This window comes from Tympanuchus pallidicinctus, unplaced genomic scaffold (genome assembly GCF_026119805.1).
Source record: "Tympanuchus pallidicinctus isolate F22 unplaced genomic scaffold, pur_lepc_1.0 scaffold25, whole genome shotgun sequence".
NCBI classification, from domain to species: domain Eukaryota; kingdom Metazoa; phylum Chordata; class Aves; order Galliformes; family Phasianidae; genus Tympanuchus; species Tympanuchus pallidicinctus.
The window spans coordinates 9,919,370-9,937,274 of record NW_026294742.1 but is presented as its reverse complement, the minus strand read 5'-3'; the positions used below and the strand labels follow the sequence as shown (position 1 = coordinate 9,937,274).

The following is a 17,905-nucleotide window of genomic DNA, read 5'->3' as shown; positions in this document are numbered from 1 at the left end:
ACAGGAAGATTTGCTGGATGAAAATCTGGATGGACAGCCAGGCTCCAAGTGTCACTTAAATGGAGTTCAATCCAGTAGCACATCCCAGGCTATTTGGGTCCATTTTGATTAACATTTTTGTCAACAATCTGGTTGAAGGGACTGAGTGCACCCTCAGTAAGTTTGCAGACAATATTGAGTTAGGCAAGACCGCTGATTTGCTTTAAGGTAAGAAAGGTCTGCACAGTGGTCTGGAAAGACTAGATTGATGAGTCAAGCACATTACATTCAACAAGGCCAAGTGCTGGCTCCTGCTCTTGAGTCATGAACAATTCTACGCAGCAGTACAAACCAGGGAAAGAGTGGCTGGAAAGCTGTCAGTCAGTGAAGGACTTGGGGTGCTGATCATTAGCAGGCTGAACACAAGCCAGCAGTATGCCCAGGTAGCTAAGGCGTCATCCCAGTCTGCATCAGAAACAGCGCATCCAGCAGGACTAGGGAAGTGATTGATCTTTTGTGATCAATTTTGGGTCTCTCACTACAATAACGATATTGAGTTGCTCAAATGTGTGCAGAGGAGTTGTTTAGTTTGCAGAAGAGGAGGCTGAGGGGAGACCTCATCACACTACAAATATCTGAAAGGAGCTGCAGCAAGGAAGGTGTCAGCTTCTTTTCTCTGGTAACAAGTCATAGGACAGGGGGAAAGAATCTCAAGTTGTATCAGAGAAGGTTTAAACAAGACATTAGGATGAACTGGAAAGGATGGCTTCCAAATGGACAATTCTTAAGTTACTAGGTGTATGCTATAATGGGATGATAATAGCACGGTGGCAAAATCTTTAGCTATAGCAAATGAGAACAAGCCCAAATGCAGCAGCCACAGATGCAAAAATGAAGGAAAAAAAGCTGCTTACCTTAGGAAGGCCTCAGGTAGGCAGAGACCACCAGTAAGAGATGCACTCACCTCCACTGCCAGCCCTTAAATGAGGGCTGGGAAGGGGTTGATCCTGGTTCCACCCCTTCCAATCACTCAAATACATTGCTTGCACCTGAGATCCCCTAGGTTGGCCCTGCCTTCCCACCAGGTACTCAATCATTGTTTCAGGCAATGACTTAGCATTGCCACTACACTTGGTGTATGGGAACTGCTGAGTCACGGCCTGAACCTCTGATGGATCACCTGAGGTGAGCCGTGAGTCAGGCAGAGGAGCACAGGTGAAGGCAATGCAGCTGTGCTGCTGGAAGGGGTGCAGCCAGGCTGCACCTCTCCTAGACCTATTTAAGAGCTGGCTACCAGTGGGGAAAGGATTTCTGCTGGAGATCCCTCCTTCTGGTGTTTTGTGGTGAGCCCATCGTAATGGTAAGCCTTCCATTTATTCTCTCTTGTTATCGTAGTCCACTTTGCCTAACTCTCTTGTTTTTTTTTGTGATTGTAACATCTTGATATCCATTAATCATACACTTGGTCACTCACAATTGATATCAGTGCGTGTTTTATTAAAGGAAAGAGAACCAAATAAATCTCCCTTAAGAATTTTATTTGCCCTCAAATGTAATACAGAGGCCTATGTCTTAAGAGGCTACCCGAACAACAAACCCAAATTCTAGATAGAAAAAAAATCACTTTAGCACCAGATGACCACAACGTGACAAGCAAAAACTATAAAAAGAACTGAATCCTAGAATGCAACCTAGATAAGGGCTACAGTAGTAACACTATGCTGAACAGCCATAGTCATGCAGTATTTTAAACATAGACAATGCATTAAATGTTAAAACACCAGAATGTGAATTTGATGCAACAAAGGAAAATTCTCTCTGATCAAAAGATCAATGAATACAGAGTAACTTAATCTCTAAATTTCCAGAATTTAAGAAGAGCACCAAAACTTAAAAATAAAAAAATGAAAAAATAAATCAAAACAAGCTTTAAAAAAAAAAAAAGTCATAAATACATGGAAATTACAAATTGTATTCTGTACCACTTTAACTACATCTTCAGTGATAAAATACAGGATTTTTAGTTGTATCTGAGCGACACGCTTATTGGTATCTGTCACAAAACAATGCTCCTTTAAATACAGAACTTGAAAAAGAATAGAGAAAAGCGATCTTCCAAACCAAACAGCAACAAATACTATTATTATTCTCCTTTGCAAATCCCAGAATAATCCAATTGTTACACAACAGTCATAGTAGCCCTGAGCAACAAAAATCAATCTTACCTCTACTAAATATCTCCTGAAGTTTCTGGTCACTGAACAATGAATTGACAGATTCTCTTAGCAAAGGCTGCTCCTGTAGTATCTGATTCTGACTTTCTGTTCCCATCTGCCAACAATAAACAATTTTAAATACAAGTAGAATGTTTTAAGGTAAGAAAACCTCCAGTTTTTGAGGGACAGCTCTTCTTGGACTGCTTCCAAAAAACAGAACAACAAAAAAGAAAAAAGTATCTCTGAAACTTCTGTTGCAGTTATCAGCTGTTGACACGTGATGTTCGACTGCTAGCTCATCAAGTGAGCAATGTGGGAAGGAATGAGGACTTCTACAAAGCGGACAGATCAGCATAAGTACCTGGAAAAATGTGGAACGAAGCAGCCCAAGACATGTTGGGCCGATGAAAGGGATCAGACCATAATATGGAAGTAGGTCAGTACAAAACAATAAAAATTGACATGCACAGCGGAAAGTTAAATTTTCACTATATCTGAACAAGTACCTGAAACAATCGTAATCCACTGGCATCAGACAGGAAACGTAAGTGTCTGTCCAGAAGAAACTCCACTGGGACCACAGAGCCTAAACCCAGCTTATCTACTAGAGGAGTAAAGGTCTGTAATGAACCAAAGAAAATGAAGGTTATAGAAACAACTGAACACACACAGACCAACAACAGTTGTCTTCATCTACTACTTACATAACAAAAAATTAAAAAGTTTGATTTCCAAATCCGCACTTCCCAGTACCTAAGTTTTAGTGCAAATTATTATTCTATGTGTGAGCCAGTATTTCTTGCAAGTGTAGCATACTAACAATACAAAAGCAAGTCGCAGAAAATTGGATCCACTTCTTCATTAAAACTCAAAGCAGAACTGAAAATATGTTTTACTGTATTTGATTCTCCATAGATGTCGGGTTAAAAAAAACACCTTTATATACACAGCTTCCTCTGAAAGTAACGCCTCTTATTTGTTTCCATGCAAATAACAGATACAAAAAGCACAGCAAATTCTATTACAAAACACTATTTTTTAACAGTCACCACCACTAGCTATATATTCTTGCCCATGACAAATAAGAGCCTGCATGCTGTGCTCATAAAAATCTACACTGGAGAGGCGCCCCACTGTCACCACTGCTGAAACACACCATCCAACCCTCGCTATGCTGACATCCACTCTTTGGTCTCCCTAAAACATTCAGCAAGCACCGATTAATGTCAATGGATGCATTTTTTTTTCTGCATGAAGGAATTAAATTTCACACCTTTGCTTAATATGCACTTCATGTCAGATGCCATTTTGACAAACTGCCTCTCTACTGCCATCTGTCACATGGCAGCAAAATGTAATGAGACACTGGCAGGAACGTTCAATCTGCTGCCACACCATGAATGTCCACCTTCAACACTGTGGGCCAATATCATAAAATAGGAAGCTTTACTTTTGGAGAAGACCTTGTTTTTCAGGTATAGCCTCTGGAACAGAGGATTTTCATTCCTGCACAAAAGCGTGCAAATGAAGGGAAGTGTTTCTTGCTACTGTTTTATGCAGATTTGAAGCTCATACCAGGTGCACTTCTGACAACCAAACTACAGAATATGTTACTAATGGAAGAATATGCAGCAGACTCAGAACAACTTGACAATGTAATTTGCTGATGGAAGAAGAAATTACCAACCCCTGCAGTCTTGGAAATGTGTAATCTGTCTCATGAATGCACTTACATGGTTTTAACACAAATGTATTTATGACATTTTTTGTCTTTACTGCTCATCAAGTTTATTCATACTCCATTCTCTTGTTCATGACACTGACAATGCACATTTATTTTCCCATTGAAAGGAAAGTTCCACCTACAGAAAAAAAAACACATTCTGTCTACAGAATCTCTAGTGTAAAGGCCTGGTTTTATTCTACCTTAAGCCAACTGCAGTTAAAAAAATATCCCTGAGAGAAAAATGCAGTATCAAACTTTTTGCTTTGAGTTCAAGTGTTCATTTAAAATACCAAGTTCAGATTTTACCAAGTAAAAGGTTTTTAATTGGAAAAAACATTCTAATGAGCCCATGCACAAGATGTATTAAAAAAGTAGACAGTAGCATCTCAAGTAGTTCAAAGATGACAGAAAAAGAACAGAAGAAAGGTAAAATAATAAAAATCAGACTACAGAAAAGCTAGTAAGATTCTTACATGAGCTCAAGAGAAGAAAGAAGGATATAAGGAATCAATCCTCTTCACTGTATGCTACTCATCAGGATGTTTGAAGGATGAATATACTGGCAACTCTGGCTAAAAAACACTGGCTTTAGTCTCCAGTCTCACGGCATCTAAGTGCCATGTGAAGAGCCACATGGATTACAGCTCCATGTAACAGGAGGAAGATCTGTACGTCATGTTAGTTAATGCTGACAACATGGAAATGAATTTTTGTAGTTTACACTAGGAGTATATAACCCATACTGCTAACAGATCAGGCACAGTCCAGAGCCTCTTTTCTTCCCCAGAGACTTTCAGGAATGAGTGTTAAAATGATGTAGCAATCTCTATCACACAGAACTCTACAAAGTCCATAATAAGACCCAAAGGCTTATTCTTTTCGTTTCAGAAAAGCCTAACACACTCCAAGTTCTAAAATTGGGAAAAACAATCATCCATGTATGTACCACACTTCTTCAGATATTCAGATATTTCATTTCTGAAGGCTTTCCATTTCTAGAGCAGGAACTATAAGCAACTGCCTTTACAAGGGCACTACAACTCCTCTACACTACTTTTACTCTCTACAAAAAAAATAATAATAATAATCTGTCTCCAATCAAGTTTTAGTACCTGCAGAATTGAGCTCTGTACTATAGTCACATCTTGTGATTCATAGTCACGCTGATGCAGATCTCTGAAGGATATGAAAGCTTTCAGCCAAATACTCACCAGTGCGGGCCACTGTTTTGGTGAGACTCGAGCCCCCTGAAGCAGAACTGGATCATTTCGAGGCGCCCACACCAATGATCCTTCCAGCAACAGCACTATAACCTCTTCAGCATGGACTTTTACCCAGGCATGTTGCTTCCAGTTACAGCCATCAAATTCCACAAAGATCTGATTTAGTTAAAAACAAACAAACAAAAACCACCATTTAACTTTTTTCAGACACTGGGTAAAATATGTGAGAATACAAGAATATACAATCTCTATCGACAGGGGAACGGCAGCTTTAGTCAGAAAAAAAAAATCAGGATTAGTATTTTAATGTAACCCTGAGAACATCACACCTACGTAGCTATCGTGTTTCAAAAGAAATGGAAATCTAATTCATAGCAATTACTAAACTATGGAAGATGATTTGGTGCCCAAACACACATCACTGGCACCAAATGCAGCATTTCTCCATACAAAACTAAAGATGGAAAACTTCTTTATCCCAAAATACAACTGATGATCCAATGCATCCTTCCTGCACATTGGGAATGACAGGGAGGCTCCTACTTGTCATTTCAACAGACAGCCAGTATCTGTTATCAGAATGGATAATTTTATAGATGAAATTCACCAAAATCCTTCAGCCAGGTAAGTTGGTGTTTGTGAAATCCACACTATACAAGAAGTCTTGTGCTACCCTGTACATTACACTAAGCTCTCTGAACCAAATGTAGATATTTCTGGCATGAGATTATCCAGAAATACCTGCTTACCAGACTTCATGACCTGATAAGTACATGCAACAATACGAACTGCACTCCAGGTCTATATCATTGTTCTCAGATATCTTTTTCCCCCTATCACAAAGGGTACACATTAAAGCTACACGCAATTGCACTGCAAGAATGCTAAGCAAAGGAGTGAGCTACAAGCCTCACTTGGTGCCCTAACAGTAAGGGCCGTTAAAGATTAAAAGATTCACCCTCCAGTCCTTCAGCTACAGAACTTACCTACTACACATATACAATCAAACAGGATAGTCAAAATATGCTTTAGTACAAAGCACATACAAGACCACTGAGGATAACTGGGCACTAACCAGAAACAAGAAGTTCTCTGCTTTACCAATAATCCACATTAAAAGAGGCAAGAGGAGACCATTTACAGTCCTTTTCCTCACCTCTTTTTTCCAGATGCAAAAGCTGCCCAGAGAGAGGGCAGGAATATGGAGCATCACTCCTCATGAAATCTCCAACTCTGTTACTGCCTGAACTGTCCTTCTGAGAAAGAAGACTGGGTTTCTCAAGGTATCCCTTCCTTAAATTCAACAAACTCCAGCAATATAGTGAAAATTCAACTTAGCACCTTTCCTGTTTCAGGATCTGTACCTTTCTTAATATTATAGTTATGCCACCACAGCAATAAAATGTGACAAAGAAAGGACTATCATGTTATGATTCTGTTATCATAAAGATGGTCAAAATCAACTACCTGAACGTCAACTTTGGAATGTCTTTTCACAAGGTACTTAAGAATTTTATTAAAAGGAGGATTTTATAAGAGGCTACACAGAGAGACCACCTCTCTGCAGCACGTACACTCGAACTACGTGGCAAGGATCACTGAAAGCAGACAACATAAATTCAACAGCCATTAATTCAAATAAGCAGTGAAGCACAGCTTGCTTCCCAAAAAACAACATCTATTAGCTTAATTTTTAATTCATTGCTTTATACGCAGCTCAAGGCAATTTATTGTGACAGACATGAAATCAGGCTACATGGAAATTTCTTCCAGTCTTAACCTACAACACATTTCATATTTCTACGAATTATTACAAATTGACCCAGTGGAAAAGCTCTACTTTAGCTGTAAATTTAACAAGTTACTGGTTTAAAAACGAAAACAAGGCTCCACAATCCCAGAAAAAATAGTTTTTGATGAACTTCAGGACGGACGTTCCACATTTCTTTAAAGGTGCTTGCTAAATATTGAGACAGGTTCTGTGATTGCCAACACTTACAAAGCAGCAGCAATGCCTTCTGTTACTTAACTCTAAAGCCAGATCTTAGTTTCTCTTATTGAAATCTCAGATCCGGAACTGGAGCTGGGCAAAAAGTCTTATGAAGCTATTATACCACACTCACCCCTCTTCTCTATAAAACAGAAAAGTTGTGGCATTTGTTTTACACAGTTCATGTCCAGTGCTCAGTTTTATTCCACCTTTGTATGCATAAGAAACTGAGTCCTTCCAAACTTTGATTTACAATCATAGAAAGCCATAATTAATTCTAAACCAATACCAAGTAGAGTGCTTTACTCAACAGAAAAATGTAGGGCAGTTCCAGGCCCATGCAAGACCACACATTATATCAGGAGAAATTACCACTGTTGTTTTCAACAAATCATATCAAACTAAAAGGGCAGCAAGCCTCAAGACAAATAGCTGTATTCTCAGCTTCTGCAACAGAAACAGTTTTCCTGTGTACTGGGAGTGGCAACAAGCAGAAGATGACTTGTACAAAGTATTGTTTGTGCATGCACTGCCTTGTGTGACTACAGGAAATTAACTACACGATGCATGAAGAGAGGCCAACACTCAGCATAAGAAAACTGCTAAAGGAATCCTGAAACATAAGTCTAAAGCAAGGGAACTCATGACAGACTTTTGAGTAAATAGTACTTATTTGCTTTTAATATGTAAGTGGCAAAAAAAAGTTCTACTTTTGTTATAAAACTCAGAAGTTTCAAGCAAAGCTGTTACAGTATAACAGAACCTCCTGATTTTTCTCATCTTAACTTGAAAATCCTGTAGTTCTGAGTCAAAGGGAAATGCTAAAGCCATGGCTACCCTAGAAAGAATTACCTCTCCTATGAATCAGTGGTCCTACAATTCACGTAATCACATACACCAACATCTGCTGATCCTTCTAACTTTGCTCACAACCAGTTTAGGCAATCCACTAATAACAGCAATGGTGCTTCACTGACACCAATACTTTTGAAGAGTCACTGATGACAACAAGTAGGTTGTCAGAATAAGTGCAGACATATCCACATAAAATAGTAACTAAAAAAAACCAGATACTGCTTAGATAAAATGCACCTGAAGGATTTCTCCAAGTTCTTCTAACTTTCTGAAGCAATATCTAATTACAAAGAAGCTTGGGTTTTATTAATGTTTTTTTTAAATCTAGAAAAATTCTCTTGCAACACAGAAAGGGCCACAAATATGATAAGGGGCCTGCAACATCTCCTGTACAAGGAAAGGCTGAGTAACCTGGACCTGTTCAGCCTGGAGAAAAGAAGATTAAGAAGAGATCTGATAATTGTCTATAACACTCTAAAGGGAGGCAAATGGATGAGGCCAGGCTCTTCTCCATGGTGTGCAGCACTAGCACAAGGAGCAATGGCCTGAAATTTGAACACTGGAAGTTCCATACAAACATGTAGAAGAACTTCTCTACAGTCAAGGTGACGGAGCACCGGTACAGGCTGCCCAGAGAGGTGGTGGATCTCCTTGTTTAGATATCTGCCAGACCCATCTGACACCAACCTGTGCGACTCATTGTGGGGAACCTGTGTTAGCTGGGGTGTTGGACTCAATGTCCTCTTGAGATCCCTTCCAACTCTTGCAATGTTGTGGTTCTGTGAAAATAGAGAGGGCGCAAATACATCTGTAATTCTCTCAGCCCATCTCCTCACCTTTTTTTCTTTTTTCGGCCCATAAACGTGACACCAGAAAGTAGAGCTGTTGCTCTGCTTCATTTGAGATACAAAGACAACCTAAACTGTTTGCCGAGAAGATACATTTTTTCCTCTAGCTGTTACACTAACGTTCAGGTCTTCACACATTCTAAATAACTACAGGCTGGTTGGTACAAATAGAATTTCTCCCAGTTCTCCAAGGTCAGTTCCTCCAAAAAAGCAGTAACAAAACAAAAGAAGTACTACAGACATATTGGCCTTTTTTTCACCACGATAGGATCCAATCATGACTTATAATAGAAAGACTTCTAGAATCAAAAGGAGGTGGCACAAACTATTAAATGCAGACAGTGATGGTTCAACAGGGAAAGCCTGAAGCATTGTGCAACTGGAGTCACAAGCACAGTGACCTCAGGACAAGAGCTATGCAGAGACAGAAACAGAATATTGTTTGGGTTCTTAAATGGCACTTGGAACTGGAAGCACTGTGTCTACTTAGAGAGTACTCTGACACTACCAAGAAAAGTTACTGTATGAGCAAATGCACACACTGATCACACTAAGAAGCTACTGAGGGACAAAACACCAAGACAATGCACAAAATTGTCTTCTTGGAAAGACATTTCTTCAAATGTTTTTGTGAGATCGTATGGAGCTACATAGAGAATCACAGAATCATAGAATCACAAGGTTGGAAACAACCTGCAAGATCATCCAGTCCAACCGTCTCCTCATCACCATTGCCACCACAAGCACCAAACCAGATCTCGTAGCTCCTCATCCAGATGCCTCTTGAACGCTGCCAGGGATGGTGACTCCACCAGCTTCCTGGGCAGCCATTGCAGTGCCTGACCACTCTCTGAGAGAAGTTGTTCTTCCTTATGTCCAACCTAAACCTCCTCTAGTACAACTTGCGGCTGTTTCGTCAGGTCCTGTTTGTTGCCTGGGAAAAGAGGCCAAACCCCTCTTCACTACAATCTCCCTTCAGGAAGTTGTAGAGTGCAATGAGGTCTCCCCTGAGCCTCCTCTTCTCCACACTGAACAACCCCAGCTCCCTCAGCCGCTCCTCATCAGCCTTGTGCTCCAGACCCCTCAGCAGTTTCGCTGCCCTTCTCTGGACACGCTCCTCAATGTCTTTACTGCAGTGAGGAGCCAAAACTGAACACAATACTCAACGTGCGGTGCGGCCTCACCAGTGCTGAGTACAGGGGATGCTCACCTCCCTGCTCCTGCTGGCCACACCATTTCTGATGCAGGCCAGGATGCCGCTGGCCCTCTTGGCCACCTGGGCACGCTGTGGGCTCACATTCAGCCGAGCGTCACAACACCCCCAGGTCTCTCTCTTCCTCACAATCATCCAGCCACTCATCCCCAGTCCTATAACTCTGCATGGGGTTGTTGTGACCAAAGTGCAGGACATGATACTTCGCCTTGTTAAACCTCATCCCATTCACCTCAGCCCAGCGGTCCAGCCTGTCTAAATCCCTCTGAAGGTCCTCCCTACCCTCAGGCAGATCCACACCACCTCCCAGCTTGGTGTCATCTGCAAACTTACTGAGGGTGCACTCAATGCCCTCATCTAGGTCATCAATAAAGATATTAAACAAGATGGGCCTCAGTACCGACCCCTGGGGGACACCACTTGAAGCGGGTCGCCAGCTGGATTTAACTCCATTCACCACGAGCCGCTGGGCACGGCCCTGTAGCCAGTTCCTTACCCAAAGAAGTGTATATCTGCTCAGACCATGGGCAGACAGTTTCCCCAGGAGAAGCCTGTGAGGGACCGTGTCAAAGGCTTTGCTGAAGTCTAGGAAGACTACATCAACAGCCCTTCACTCATCTATCAGGCTGGTCACCCAGTCATAGAAGGAGATGAGGTTGGTCAAGCATGACCTGCCTTTCATGAACCCGTGCTGGCTGGGCCTGATCCCCTGGACACTGCACACAAGCCATGCAATCTCATCCAAGATGATTTGCTCCATAACTTTCCCTGGCACTGAGGTCAGGCTGACAGGCCTATAGTTCCCCGGATCCTCCTTACAGCCCTTCCTGAAGATGGGAGTCACACCAGCAAGCCTCCAATTCTCTGGGACCTCACCAGTTAACCAGGAGCATTGATAGATGGCCAAGAGGGGCTCAGCAATCACCCCCGCCAGCTCCCTCAGCACCCAAGGGTGCAGCCCATCCGGTCCCATGGACTTGTGATAGTCCAGACAGAGGAGGAGCTCTCTGACTGTCTCCACTGGAATTGCTGGGGGCAAATTCTGAGCAGCGTCCCAGACTTCCAGATCAGGACATAAAAAGCCCAGAGGATAACTGATCTGGCTGTTAAAGGCAGATGTAAAGAAGGCATTGAGGACCTCAGCCTTCTCCTTTTCCTCAGTGGCCACATTCCCTGCTGCATCAAGTATAGGATGAGAATTATCTTTGGTGGTTCTTTTGCCGTTGATATATTTATAAAAGGATTTTTTATTGTCTTTTACTGCAATGGCCAACGTGAGTTCAAGTTGGGCTTTCACCTTCCTAACTTCCTCCCTGCATACCTTAGCTACTTCTTTGTAATCTCCCCGAGCAGCCTGTCCCTTCTTCCAGAGGACATAGACTCTCTTTTTCTCCCTGAGTTTCAGCAGTAATTCCTGGCTCATCAACACCGGTCGTCTTCCCCTACAGCTCGCCTTACGGCGCTCAGGACAACCTGTTCCTGTGCCTTTCAGATTTCTGTCTTGAGGCACATCCAGGCTTCCTGGGCTCCTTTACCCTTATGAAGCGACTCCCAAGGGACCCGCGCTACAAGTGCCCTGAACCGATCAAAGGTACTGGTCTCGGCTGGGATTGGGTTAATTTCCTTCACAGCAGCTGGTATGATGCTGTTTTTCATTTGTGATGAAAAACGCATTGATCAAATCACTCATGTTTTAGTTGTTGCTAAGTAGTGCATAGAGTCAAGGACTTTTCTGTTTCTCACACTGCTCAGCTAGCAAGGAGGCTGAGGGTGCATGAAAAGCTGAGTGGGAACACAGTAAGGACAGCTGATCCCAACTGACCAAGAGGATATTCAATATCACATGATGTAATGCTCAGCAACAGAAGCTGGGCAGGGAAGAGGTAGCAGGAAAGGTGTTTGTAGTTATGGCATTTGTCTTCTCAAGCAAATGTTACACGTGATGGAGTACAACTTTCCATCTGTCTGCTGATGGGAAGTAGTGAGTATTTTGCTTTGCTTGTGCATGCAGCTTTTGCTTTACCTATTACGCTGTGTTTATCTCAGTCCTCGAGTTTTCACAACTTTATCTTAACAATTCTCATCTCAATCCATCTAGGAGGGAAAATTAGCAACTTACATAAGCTACAACTGCAGAGGTATTCCATCTCCCTTATAACATCCCTATTCCTTGCATTTCACTGTAAATGGTTACAGAATCCCTCTTGATGCTTTTGATTCTTGAAAAAAGCAGTCACTGGACACACAAAAGATATTGCTCATCAAAAAGATGAATGCTAATTTTTCACCTCACATGTTGGAAGACAGAAAAGACACCGGGGAGAAAAAAAAACCACAACAAGAATTCATAATACTGTGTACTAAGGCCATCAAGAAAGTACCACGCAGTGAGTGGAGAAATTGTATGCCCACTGCTTTGCAATCAGCTCTCTTTCAAAGAACGGTATTTTACTTGCAAAGTAAGTAAAAAATTCACTGCTAAAAAGTATTCGATACCCTGTTGGTCCTCAAATATTTATTTTACAACAAGAAGCACTATAGATATGCTCTACCTACTGGCCTAAAGAACATCCACCCAGCCCAGCATTCTACCTTCAACTGCAGCAATAGTAATCAGCAAATGAAACACATCAGACCACTTTTTGGGGTCTATGTATATCTTCATAAATCTTTCCAACATGCAAACTCATGTATGTGTCTTGCTAACAGGAAAGATGATCCAGGAATATGGCCATCTTTGCAGGTCAGAATGAAGCAAAGACAGAGTAGTAGAGAAAGCAATCTGGATATCATACAACTCTCCTGGGTTGTTTTGAACCTTCCCACCACCTCCAGAATCCCAGTTTCAACTACTGATCAGCCAACTCATCTTGCAACACTTATTGCAGTATGAATGCCTCCACAAACTTCCCATTCAAACAAATAAGACCAAAATTCTGCAGCAGATGTAAACCCTGACACTACCACACACGGCCAGCATGTGCACTTTTTCTCCACATTTTTTCTTATTGCCAAGAAGGCTTTCAAGTAACATCTCAAAACTGATAGAGAGCATGCACACCTAAATCCAGCCCCGCAAAGTTGCAGCATCCTTACTTAACATTAAAAAAAAAAGATTTGCTCCCATAAAGTCCCTTATGAAGACGACACTTTAGACTACAACATGCTTTTTTAGTAATACTGCTTTTCCAGTGTTAAAATACTATTTTAACAGCTTTCTGAAATGTTTGAAGTTCCCTGCTTTCCAGCGTTCTCCGTTTTCCTGCTTCAGAAAGGCAGAGATATAAAACTGTTCCTTATTTCTTAAAGGTGAACATGAGACTATGGACCACTAAGAAAAACCTTCTTCACAGGATACCATGAGAAAGCACAGTCCTAATTCAAAGTGTAGATGAGATTTTTTTTCCAGTCTTCTTCAGACCCAGCTCACGTCATTATCTTAGAACAGTAATTCCTGAACTGGTGCCAAGTACTCACTTCTGACTGAATGAATTTTAAAAAGATGACACTTTCCTAACAGAACATCATTACAGAATAGAAAACTTCTGTTGGAATGGACCTTAAATCATCCAGTCCAACTATCTGACCACTGCAGAACTAAACAAAAGTTAAAGAACGTTACCGACGGCATTATCCAAAAGCCTCTTGGACAACAGGCATGGGGACATCAACCACTTCTTCAGAAAGACGCTTTGGTGTTGACTCCCCTCACAGAAAAGAGGTTTTCCCTGACGCCCAGTCTGAGCTTCCCCTAGAGAAGCTTTGTGTTGTTCCCACACATCTTTTCATTGATTACCAGGGAAAAGAGACCAGGACCTCTCTCTCCACAAAAATGCAGAGGAATGAAGTTGCTTCCAAGCTCTTTTTCCAGACTGGACAATTCAAGTGTCCTCAGCCTCTCATCTTTCCAACCCTTTTACTGATTAACATTGTCAAAGCAGTGTCCATTATACACAGAAAGATTCATTTCAATACTAAATATTCCACAGTACAGAACTAAGAAGAATTCACCGTGTGTATTTTAAACAGTTTGTATTCAGTAGTTCTTGTAAAGACTTGGAAAACATGTTTAGAGACAACTGTATCATTAAAACAGTGTGAAATGGAAAGTTACTGATGAAAAAACTGGGTTGAGAACAGCAGCATTATAAGAACGCTATGAATTCAAATACGTCAAAAAAACCAACAAATTATTTCCTATGCTATAAAGCACAGAATTTGATTTTTTTTCTTTGTTAAAGTAGTCTAACAAGTGTCACATGACTAATGAGGAAACAAATGAGTTACTTTTAGTTATCCAAGCAAAACTCCTCCAGTTCACACAGCTAAACAACAGTAGGAACTGGCACTACAAACACTCTTTACATCATAATCACATTTGTATCAGATGGGACCATAATACAAGGGTACCAATACACGTCAAATTCAGTCTGTTACCAAAGCGGCTTTCCAGACCAGACCACAGCCCTAATGTGTTTCCACATTTCAGACAGACTCAAACACCTCTCCTAATTTATTTCTCAATATCCCCTCTCCTATGTATTTATTTATTTACCTCCAGCTTAAATAAACAGGGCAGCAATAGTGCATCACCCAATCCTTTGAGATGGTTGGTAGCTGCCAGACTAGAGTGATTTGCAAAGCATGCCATCAGTCACAACGACTTCTAGGAGAAATGGCATGCACAGAGAAACGGACAGGCTGTCTGTCCAGAGTTCTTTCCACAATCTCTACCCGAGTGTCTCACTGCACTACACCAGAGACAAGCAAAACAAAACCAAAAGTGTTTAAACGCATTACACTAAATGCAAATTGCTGCAGCTGAAAACAGAATCGAAGACCTGAAACCACCAACCCCGACAAAGAAGTACGTATTAAAACAAGAAACCTCACTTAGCCTGATCAAGTATACTTAACGTCTTCCCAGGAAACAGCACGGAAAAGTTGCGCGCACACGCAGCCGTACTTCAGCCATCACAAATCACAGCAGCTGAGGCCGCCGGGCTCCCTTCATCCGACCCACGCCCCGCCACCGCGCTCCCGCAGGCCGGACCACCGTTCCCCGGCCCGAAGCGCGTCCAGTCAGGCCCACGGGCGGCGCGGGCAGAGCTCCGCAGAGAAGGGCCGCCAGCACGGCGCAGCCGCGGCCCGACCGGGGGGGAGGCAGCGCTCCGCGGCCGCGGCCCGTTCGCCCCGCGGCCCGGCCCGGCCCGGCCCGCGCCCCGTCGCCGCTTCCGCCACCGGGTCCTCACCGCCAGGTCCTGGGGCACCGCTCCGCTCATAGCCCGCACCGTGCCGCTCCGCCAGGCCCGGGAGGGCAGCGCAGGCCCAGAGTCCGGCCCCGCCGCCTCACCCTCGCCCGGCGCCGCCGCCAGCAGCAGCAGGAGCCGCTTTCCCACGGGGGAGGCCGCCACGTCCGCCATCCCCGCCGGACAGGAGCCTCCTCCGCCGCCGGCCCGAGCCCACCGACCGCCGCGGCCCGAGACACCGACGGAACGACCGCCCCTCTCCGGGCCTCCCAGCGCCGCCCGCCCCAATCCCGGCATGCACCTCGCGAGGACGGCCTTCCCTCCCTCCTTCCTCTCCCCCACAATGCCCCGCGCAGCCGAGCTGGCTGGGACGTTCTGGGACCGGCGGACGGACGGAGCCCTCCGGCCGCGGAGCTGCGGCGGCCGCGGACAGAACCTGGAGCAGTCGCGGAGCCGGGGGCCGATCGGCGGCCAGGTGCCTTAGGAGGAGGAGGCCTTCCTGCGGCAGAGATGCTTATGAACTCCAGGTTCAGTGTCTGAAATAACAGAAATTAAGGAGTTTTTACCTAAGTTTTGAGGTAAATGGACATCATAAAAAAGATACAGTAACAGCTGTAGAAGTGGGGCCTGAGTTGCTTCAGATGGTTCTGAGTTGGCCCAGTAGTAAAAGCAATATTGCTAGTCTGGGTTCTTCCCTGTTAGCTGATGCATTTTTTTAATGGCATTATTAGGGGATAATTATGATATATCGTACCGTGTGGAGATGGGGTCAGGAAACCCAAAGCACAGATGGGACTCTACTTGGTGAGGGACATGAAAAATAACCAGGGATTCTACAGGTGTGTTGGTCAGAAGAGACAGGCCAAGAAGAGTGCATCCCTTCTGATAAGCGAGAAGGGAGAACTGGAAACAGACACAAAGAAGGCTGAGGTGCCCAACTAGCTCTGTGCCTCAGTCTTCACAGACAGCCAGAATGCATGTTTCCTTGAACCTCTAGGTGGGAACTGGGGATGCAAATTCCCTCCCACTGTAAGAGAAGAGCAATTTGAGAAGAGCAATTTGTTTTTGAGAATAAACGTGTACAAGTCTATGAGGTCTGATTACATGCATCCCAGGGACTTGAAGGAACTGATGGATGTGGCTGCCAATCCATCAGTTTTGAAATCCATCATATTTGAAAAGTTGTGGCTGTTAGGTGAAGTCCCCCATGACTGGAAAAAGGGAAACATCGCTCATTTTTGTGAGAAAGGAAGATCTGGGGAACTACATGCTAGTGAGCCTCGTGTCTGTGTCTGGGAAGATAATGAAACACATCCTCCTGGAAGACATATTGAAGCACGTGAGGGACAAGCAGATGATCTGAGAGAGCCAGCATGGCTTCACCAAGGGCAGATCATTCCTGAACAATCTGGCGGCCTTCTATGATGGAACAACAGCATTAGTGAACAAAGAAAAGGGCAACTTATGTCATCTACCTGGAATTGTGCAAGGCCTTTCATGTGATCCTGCACCACATCTTCATCTCTAAATTGAAGAGAGATGTGGGTTTGAAGGCTGAACTATTCAGTGGATAAGGAATTGGTTAGAAGACCAAAGCCAGAAAGTTGAGGTCAGCAGCTCTATGTTCAGGTGGAGGCCAGTCATAAGCAGTGTCCTCCAAGGGTCAATCTTAGGATTGGTACTCTTTAACATCTTTAGCAGTGACACAGATGATGGGATTGAGTGCATCCTCAGCAAGTTTGCAGACGACAAGCTGAGTGGTGCAGCTGATACAACAGAAGGAAGGGATGCCATCCAGAAGGACCTGAACAAGCTCAAAAGGCAGACCCATGTAAGCTTAACGTGGTTCAACAAAACCATTGGTAAGGGCAATCCCAGATACATATACAGACTGGGAGAAGAACTCAGTGATAGCAGCTCTGGCTGAGAATTTAGGGACTTGCAGCCCAAAAGGCCAACAATATCCAGGGCTGCATCACAAGAGGGATGGCCGCAGAGCAAGGGAGGGAATCATCCCTGTCTTTGCCCTCATGAGGCCCCACACAGAGTATTGCATCCGGGTCAGAGGCTCCCAGCACAAGTAAGATGTGGAGCTGTAGGAGAGGGTCCAGAGGAAGGGCACAAAGATGATCTGAGGGCTGGAGCACCTCTCCTACAAAGGCAGACTAAAGGAGCTTGGCTTGTTCAGTCTGGAGAAGGCTCCAGGGACACCTCATGTGGCCTTCCAGTACTTAAAAGGAAGATTACAAACAGGAGGGAGACTGACTTTTTATACAAGTCTGATAGCAATAGGCCAAGAGGAATAGTTTTAACTAAAGGAGGGGAGATTTAGATAAGGTGTGAGGGGGAAGTTTTTCACTGAGGGTGGTGAGGTGCTGGAACAGGCTGCTCAGAGAGGTTGTGGATGTCCCATCCCTGGATGTGTTCAAGGCCAGGTTGGATGGGGCCCTAGTGCTTGATCTAGCGACTGGCAGCCCTGGCCATGGCAGAGTGGTTGGAACTAGATGATCTTTGAGGGCTCTTCCAACCCAAGCCATACTGTGATTCCAATATATTAATAGGATGCTGTTGTCATGATTACCTAATGCGTTTCAACAGCCCTCATG

At 43.6% G+C, this 17,905-nt stretch overlaps 1 protein-coding gene across 4 annotated transcripts in view; it reads right to left on the bottom strand.

The window, feature by feature from the left end:
- KDM3B (lysine demethylase 3B) overlaps nt 1-15,573 on the bottom strand; it is a 49,603-nt gene extending 34,030 nt beyond the window's left edge. Inside the window, exons 1-4 of one of the 4 annotated variants that reach the window (XM_052689348.1) lie at nt 15,303-15,573; nt 5,133-5,300; nt 2,702-2,815; nt 2,205-2,310 (exon numbers count right to left, since the gene is read on the bottom strand). In XM_052689348.1, the coding sequence (XP_052545308.1) occupies nt 2,205-2,310; nt 2,702-2,815; nt 5,133-5,300; nt 15,303-15,473 (559 nt within the window). In that variant the 5' untranslated portion in view covers nt 15,474-15,573. Of the gene's footprint in view, nt 1-893; nt 1,162-2,204; nt 2,311-2,701; nt 2,816-3,928; nt 4,058-5,132; nt 5,301-15,302 lie in introns of those variants that run through there. The other 3 variants (XM_052689347.1, XM_052689349.1, XM_052689350.1) reach the window with 3 other exon arrangements.
- Between the last annotated feature and the right edge of the window lie 2,332 nt (nt 15,574-17,905).